The sequence below is a fragment of the Montipora foliosa genome, chromosome 2 (assembly GCF_036669935.1).
Source record: "Montipora foliosa isolate CH-2021 chromosome 2, ASM3666993v2, whole genome shotgun sequence".
In the NCBI taxonomy this organism is placed as follows: domain Eukaryota; kingdom Metazoa; phylum Cnidaria; class Anthozoa; order Scleractinia; family Acroporidae; genus Montipora; species Montipora foliosa.
In genome coordinates, this window is record NC_090870.1 from 51,544,522 (window position 1) to 51,552,021 (window position 7,500).

Genomic DNA, 7,500 nt, shown 5'->3' on the forward strand with positions numbered 1-7,500 from the left:
ATTGGTACGAACGATCATGCAGGGGGCCGCGGAGTACGTTTGAAAATGGTGGGGGGGGGGGGGGGGCGGGGACTAGGTCTTGGTATGGATCACGGAAGTGTGAAGGGAGCGCGGAAAGGTTTAGGAGAAAACTTCCCCGTAGAAAAAAAAATAGGAAAAAAGAGGGCGGCTGACCGCGGCACCTCCGGTGGTTGAAACAAATAACGCTTTTCAAATTCAACTGTAAACTTGGAAACTTGCATTTATAATTTGCACTCGTGTTAGATGAGAATAGCACTCATTTTTAGCCAATCAGAACTGAGGGGTTTTTCCATGTATATCCTTATTGCATTTATAATAATAAATTAAAAATAGTAGTTAACTTTGTTTAAGTGTCAACTGTATTTAGCGCTGAGGCACTAGCTGGGACATTGTTCAGAAATTAAACCAAGTCAACTCGTCTCAAATCGTAGGTTGGTTTTTAGGAGGGAGGAAAACCGAAGTACCCGATGAAGAACCTCTCGGTGCAGAGTACAGAACCAACAAACTCAAGCCACATATGACGCCGGTTCTGGGAATCGTACCTGGGGACCGTTTCTTGAAAGTCCCGAAACTTTACGAGCCATTTTCAGGTCTTTGCATCTCAAGAACGGTGAGGATTTAAGTGGTCAAACTTCACAGTCATTTTTCTTTTTGTTACCTTGAAAACATGTTAAAAGATCGGCTTTCCAAAACAAGCGGTTGGCCGTTTCACAAATGGCTTTTCGGGCCCGAAAAGTTTTCGGGACTTTCGAGAAGCGGGCCTCTGGGCCATTGCACCATTCCTACTCCCTATTTGTTCATACTTAGTCGGGTTTAGCACTTATTCTTTTCATTGAACTCTTAGCTTTCCAGTTTAAATTCAGTACCATTGTTGATGTCGGTGAGCTTTGATGATATATTGTTCCTGTGTTCCTATGCCTTAGGCAACTATGTGAGAGTAAGTGTTACTTTTTAAACTCACCTTGACCTTGCAACTGATTGACCATACCCATGCCTTGCCCTTGGATCTGATTGGCTAATCCCATTCCTTGCCCTTGTAACTGGTTGGCCAGTTGCTGCCCTTGCCCTTGAAGGTTGTTTACCATTCCCATCCCTTGACCTTGAAGTTGGTTAAGTTGACCTTGTGCTTGTCCCAGCATTCTGGCGCCTTGACCTTGAAGTTGACCAAACTGGTCTCGGAGCTGGCTTTGATACTGGTTGACCATACCCATACCCTGTCCTTGAAGCTGGTTAAACTGATTCTGTAGCTGGCCTTGATACTGGTTCACCATTCCTAACCCCTGACCCTGTAATTGGTTAAACTGGTTTTGAACTTGACCTTGCATTTGATTCACCATGCCCATACCTTGACCTTGAAGGTTGCCAAGCTGACCTTGCATTTGATTCACCATACCCACGCCTTGACCTTGGAGGTTGCCGAATTGACCTTGCATTTGATTCGCCACACCCATGCCTTGACCTTGTAGTTGGTTGAACTGGTTTTGATACTGATTCATCATTCCTGCCCCTTGACCTTGGAAGTGGTTAAACTGGTTTTGGAATTGGTTGGCCATTCCTGCGCCCTGGCCTTGGAACTGATTAAATATTTGCTGTCCTTGATCTGAAAAAAAAAGCCAAAGTTTATATAGCTGTACACAAATCGACTGAACGGTAAAGAATAGAAACCACAACGCTCATTGGTTTGCCTGAAAAAATATAAAGCTGCACTTTGAGCACCATACCGAGCAGTAAATACTGTGAAATAGCTCAACAAAAGGCTAAAATTGGCAAGCGAGAAAGTCGAGGAATGACCTAACAAAAGAACCCCCAATGAAATCATGAAAAGCGGAATGATTGGAAATTACTTACTCTGAATTCCACCAAGTGCTGCCTGGCCTTGTCCCATTAACTGTTGACCTTGTTGTTGGGCTCCTCCAATCGCAGCCTGTCCCTGACTCACGGCTCCACCAATAGCAGCTTGTCCTTGACTCGCAGCACCTCCAATGGCTGCTTGACCCTGCCCCACAGCTCCACCAATAGCGGCTTGGCCCTGTCCAGCCAATTGCTGTCCTTTGCTAATGGCCTGCTGTCCTTGTTGCTGAGCCCCTTCAACTGCCTATATAGAGAAGTCTACTTCGGCCAGATTTCAAAAGCGCAATTCAAGGATCATAAGTAAAGGGTCTCACATTAGTGAAGTACACACAACCTTTATTGAGGCTAACTTTGAGCGCAAAAAGAATTCCTGGGGCTGTTTTCGTATTCAAGAAACCACGCACGTCTAGATATGCTCCTAATAGGCCATTAGGCCATTTGTCTGCCTCGTCTTTAAAACGAGTCTAAGTGCAAAGTTTTTCTTGTGATAATTAGTTTTCATTCAAATGTAAAGTAGAAATAATTTTCATCACAAAAACTTTGCACTTAATCTCGCTTTGAGGAGGAGGCAGACATGAACTGAGAAATGGCCTATTAGACGCATGCCCAATTTTGACATCCAACATGAACTGTCCTTTAAGTCTAAGCCTTTGCTATTTTTTCCCAGCAATAAGGTCAAGGTAAAGATTGGCGTTATTTTTACCTTAAGGTGAATGCAGCTGTTTATCAATACTTGAGGAGCAGAATTTGGGGGACACGTCGTGACTTATTCCTAGACACGAGGGGAGAAATGCAAGGGGACATTTCGTGACGCTTATTGAAATCTGACGTGACGCTTATTGATTCTCATTAACTTGTTTTTGAAGACTAGTTCTTGGCTTTCTCTTCAAAAATTTTAGTCTTTTAGCACTATTCCAATGATATCAATAACCCACATTCGATATATTAACATTCAGTCCCAAACAAAAGGCATCATCTCGAGGCTCTGGGGAATAAACTCATACAAATCCAAGTATTTATCCCCCAGGACCTTAAGATGGCGCCTCTTATTTGGGACTGAATTTTAATAAATCGAAAGTGGGCTATTTAAAATTCATGAAATGTATTTTTATATATGACATGTTCAGAGATAATAAATATACAGTACACATCACAGATTTCGGTCTCCACTGGCCTTTTCTGCAATAAATCCCTGAAAAACAAGTTCTTCTGCATAGTTTGTAGTGAATAACGCGATTTATCTCAGTCCAAAGCAATTCACACAAATTTACTTATAATTATTGTATTATAGTTGAAGAAGTGAACTATTGTGTTAAAAAAGCATTTCGTATGTGTGCACAGGTTAAGATCAGCAAATTGTTCACAGCCAACGCCGTGCGCCTCCACCGTCAGTGGTAATTATTTGATGGCTCTCCTTGGACGTTTTGAAGTTTCTCTCACCTTCTGGCCCTGCCTCAAAAGTTCTTGTCTTTTCTTCAGAGCTTCTAAGGTAGCGTTTCTCAATCGCTCTTGTTGAAGCCGCAATTGCTGCATATACTGTTGCGCTCGCACGAAATTAACGTAATTTAGGACCAAATACGGATTGAAGTTCACCAATTTCGGATCTGCAAAAAAAAGAGACTCCTTGCTAACAAAATTGATATCCGTACAAGGTAAGGGCTGTTGATTCTAGTTGCTCAGAAAAAAATTATCAATGGCTTCATTTATTCGTGATTTTTTTTCTTCATTCACCACTTTTTTATATGCAGTTAATTGACCTTGGTCACTACACTTTTAAAGTCAACCTTGTTTTCCACCCTGTTCTGATTGAATAAAGGTGAAGTTCCGATTGCATGCGATTGCGTTTCACTAAAATTGAAAACCACGTCTTGCTTTGGCGAATTGAACGACACCACGTTCGTTTCCATTTGCCCAAAAGCATTTGACGAAGAGCCTAAAGTTTACATTATTCTTGGAAGTTTTGGACGGAAGTGACATGCTCGGAAAAAAGATTCATTTTCTTCTTACACAACTTGCCTAAAGCTTCGGGAAAAAGAATTAGAACTAACGCTCGGAAGGGAAATGCCAAAATCTAGCTTTCTCTTTTAACCGGAATAGCGTTCGGAACCCTCGCTTGAACTACTAAGAGATTGCAAACTTGCTTAGTACTAAACAAGAAGAGTTAATTTCTGAGGATTCTGACTCGGCACTGTGTACATGTGGATTTGAAAGTAGATCACTAGGGAATACAGCCGATGATAAGCTGAACGTTAGCTTACCCATCCCATAAGGCACCACTTCGCAAAGATGCACATTCCTCGTTGATTCAGGGATTCGGATGTTGATGTAACGTCCAGTTAAATTGCAAGTTATGGTTTTGATCTCTTTAGGCTTTACGCTGTACTTATCGCCACATTTGTCGTTCTCATTTCCTTGGTTTTCGATACTATCTCCAATTCTGACCTCGAAGTCCTTCAGAGCTGTACCGTTTTGGGGACCAACTATGAATAGTTCTCGTATTGCAGTAGTGTATCCAAGATCCACTCGCCACCACGGATTATCTTGAGTTTGCGTTTGTGAACATGACCCTGTAAACAGTAAAGGCAATGTAATCTTCCTTTTTATATACATATTCTGAGATTTCATTACGTTACCATGCTTATACGACTTACATTTAAGTGTCGGTGCCACCTCCGTTACAACATTAGAATTGTTTTCCATAATTTAGTTAGTTACAGCAGTTAGAATATTTGTTATCATACGTGTTCTTTTATTATAATAAAATAGTCAGACAGACACTCACTATACATTGAACCCAGAGAGGTCTACAGGTATAGCCTTAATACTAGTAGTAGTAGTAGTAGTAGTAGTAGTAGTAGTAGTAGTAGTAGTAGTAGTAGTAGTAGTAGTAGTAGTAGTAGTAGTAGTAGTAGTAGTAGTAGTAGTAGTAGTAGTAGTAGTAATCTTCTTTATTGAGGATACCATAGTCACATTTTGAAACCCCGAAATTAACTAATACTTTAATAGGTAATCTTCAGTCTGAACAATCTCCTTCTTCCTCCTCAGAATTTTAAGAAGAGTGTGTCATGTGAATTCTGGTTTAAGTATGTTATTTTCATTGTTTTGCTCCGTTTTTTTTTTTTCTTGTCACGATGATTTGTTTTCCATCTTATGATCACTAACCAAACCCTTTTTAGCTCTCAGCCTTTCATGTTGCAAAGTTCTCAGCAAAACAGGAAAACATTTTTGCTCTTACCAAAGTTTCCGTCGACAGCTTTGAAGGCAACAGCGTCATCCTTCTTGCTGGATTGCTCAGCAGTCCGATTAAATGCCAAATTAACTAGAAATTATTGTCCAGAATTACAAATTCGCTTCAACAATGTGACAAGTTACATCAATCTAACCATAGAGTGATTTTCATTTAATCAGTTTCTCTTACCTTGAGCAAAGGAACAGCCTATAATCTCAGCTCGCATGCAAAGCAAGTATCCGTGGATGGCCACCGGAAGAATCCTTACGAATCTGGCTGCCACTCGATGGCTGAAATGATTGGTGAATTTGGCATAGTAACCACGGAAGAGCTAAAAAAAGGGAAAGAAATCTAAATCATATTGCATCCAGAAGCGCACAATTTTTGCGGGAAAATACACTAATGGTATTTCTTGTGATGTATTCTCCAAAAATGTCTTACCCAATAAAAATGAAACCAAAAACGAGAATCTCGACCATGTTGGACGTCCTAACAGCTAATCATTTAGCACTCATTCACCTAGCCTGCGTAGCAAGCGTTCCTGTTGGACCGAAGAGATTCGAAACGATTTCCCGCAAACTGGCCGCACGAAAGTTGGGGCAAGAGACTGAGGGAACGCTTACAAGAAGACCCCCTATTTTTTAAAAACGCCCACCTTTTAATGGTTGCTTTGACGCACGCTGATTGACGTCTTATTAACAAATTAACACAAGTTGACTTCCGTCAAACAACTAAAACGTCCAACAAAACAAAACAAAACAAGTTGACTTCCGTCAAATTAAATAGGGGGTCTTCTTCCAAGCGTTCCCTCAGTCTCTTGCCCCAACTTTCGCGCGGCCAGTTTCAGGAAAATTGTTTCGGAGCTTTTCTGTCGATCATCCACCATTCTTTGTTTTGAATACACCCCACTTTACCGACCTTCTGAAAACTTCACTAAAATGTTGGCTGGTCAGACAACAATGCTCCGTGTAAAAGGAATTCAAGAATGAGAATAATTATAAATATAATTAAATCTGACGACATAAAGATAACATATTTTCGAAAGGGAATATTTTTAGATGGAGGAAGTCTATCCATGTATCGATTTGCAAATGATATGCACAATGTATACCCTATGTGTTCCATTTTCTCTATAAGGAATCCACTCCTGGCCATCCAGACTGTAATTGGCTCGGTATAGAACCACATAATCACGTGTGTGACGTGCTCCCTGCGTTATGACACCGCTGACTAACCTAATAGTACCTATGGAGAAAAATGATCATGTTTGAAAAACACATACAAATGAATTTATCATTAATCTTCATCTATTTTAAGAATACCTCTGTTTTTCGAACGCTTACTTTCACTATTCCATCTTGTGCTTTGACCTTCTGTCGAATTGCTTCACAAAATCAAGATTACTTTACGGTGTTTTGTTCAGTGATTTTGTTTTGTGCAGTTCATTTTGTGTAGTTTTACAATTACTCGCCCCTAACAGCTGTGCAACTTACCGTCGTGACAAAAAAATGCCTGTCGAGCATAAATAATCTAACTTACAAACAACAGACATTAACTTTGACAAAATCTTAGGGTGAACAGAATTCCAAAACCTCAATTGCTATCCATCTTAATCTTCTTCAAATTTTCCCATTCCTGTCTCCTTTTCCATTTGGTGTTTCATTCAAACCTTCCTTTGATGTCTTAAGTAGTTATGTTAACGTTCCGTTTGATTTGGTTGCCAGTTTCCAGTTTCCAGTTCACCAGTTAAATTTTATAACACAGCCCCTTCAAGTTATTTGTTTAATAATTATCATCGTCATCATTTAGCCCCGAACACGAGTGTTCTACTAATTGGGGAGATTGTAAATCACATTATTATATCTCTCAGATAGTACGCGCGCTGTAATTGGCTAAATTAGCGGGCCGTATTCTACAGTACGGCCCGCTGAACAGCCCACTAAATTTAAAATTTCGACAAAACATCATCTAGCGAATTTTTCATGTCATTTCTGTTGCATAAACTTGTACTGAAAACTGTTTGAATCTTGCAAGCAACTATTTCAAACTTAACAGCCAAGAATATTTAGTTTTTGGGATTTTGGCACGGCATTCTTTCTGGCAGTTGAACCTTCCGCTCCACTTTGACTAGTTTCCTTGCCCGCGCGCTGGTTAACCTCAGAGATATAAAAATATCTTACTAACCGAGTTTTCTCGGTCCGTACTGTAAGTTACGGATCCTCGTTTTTTCCCGTTGATTTATGGTCCGTAACTTACAGTACGGATCTCGAACTCGGTTACTAAGAGGTATTGATTTCAAAGCGGATATACAATATACAATATACGTAACGAAACTAATTTTAGAAAATTTAAATCTTCGCATAAGACTTATTTTTTCAATGTAACTTATAACTAGGATC

At 40.1% G+C, this 7,500-nt stretch overlaps 1 protein-coding gene across 3 annotated transcripts in view; it reads right to left on the reverse strand.

The window, feature by feature from the left end:
- LOC137993498 (uncharacterized) overlaps positions 1–7,500 on the reverse strand; it is a 17,683-nt gene that overhangs the window by 7,403 nt on the left and 2,780 nt on the right. For 2 of the 3 annotated variants that reach the window (XM_068839405.1, XM_068839403.1), the window contains exons 4-10: positions 6,213–6,346; positions 5,291–5,432; positions 5,108–5,191; positions 4,131–4,439; positions 3,313–3,476; positions 1,870–2,116; positions 983–1,621 (exon numbers count right to left, since the gene is read on the reverse strand). In XM_068839405.1, coding sequence (XP_068695506.1) covers positions 983–1,621; positions 1,870–2,116; positions 3,313–3,476; positions 4,131–4,439; positions 5,108–5,191; positions 5,291–5,432; positions 6,213–6,346 — 1,719 coding nt within the window. The remainder of the gene's footprint in view (positions 1–982; positions 1,622–1,869; positions 2,117–3,312; positions 3,477–4,130; positions 4,440–5,107; positions 5,192–5,290; positions 5,433–6,212; positions 6,347–7,500) is intronic. The other variant, XM_068839404.1, reaches the window with a different exon arrangement.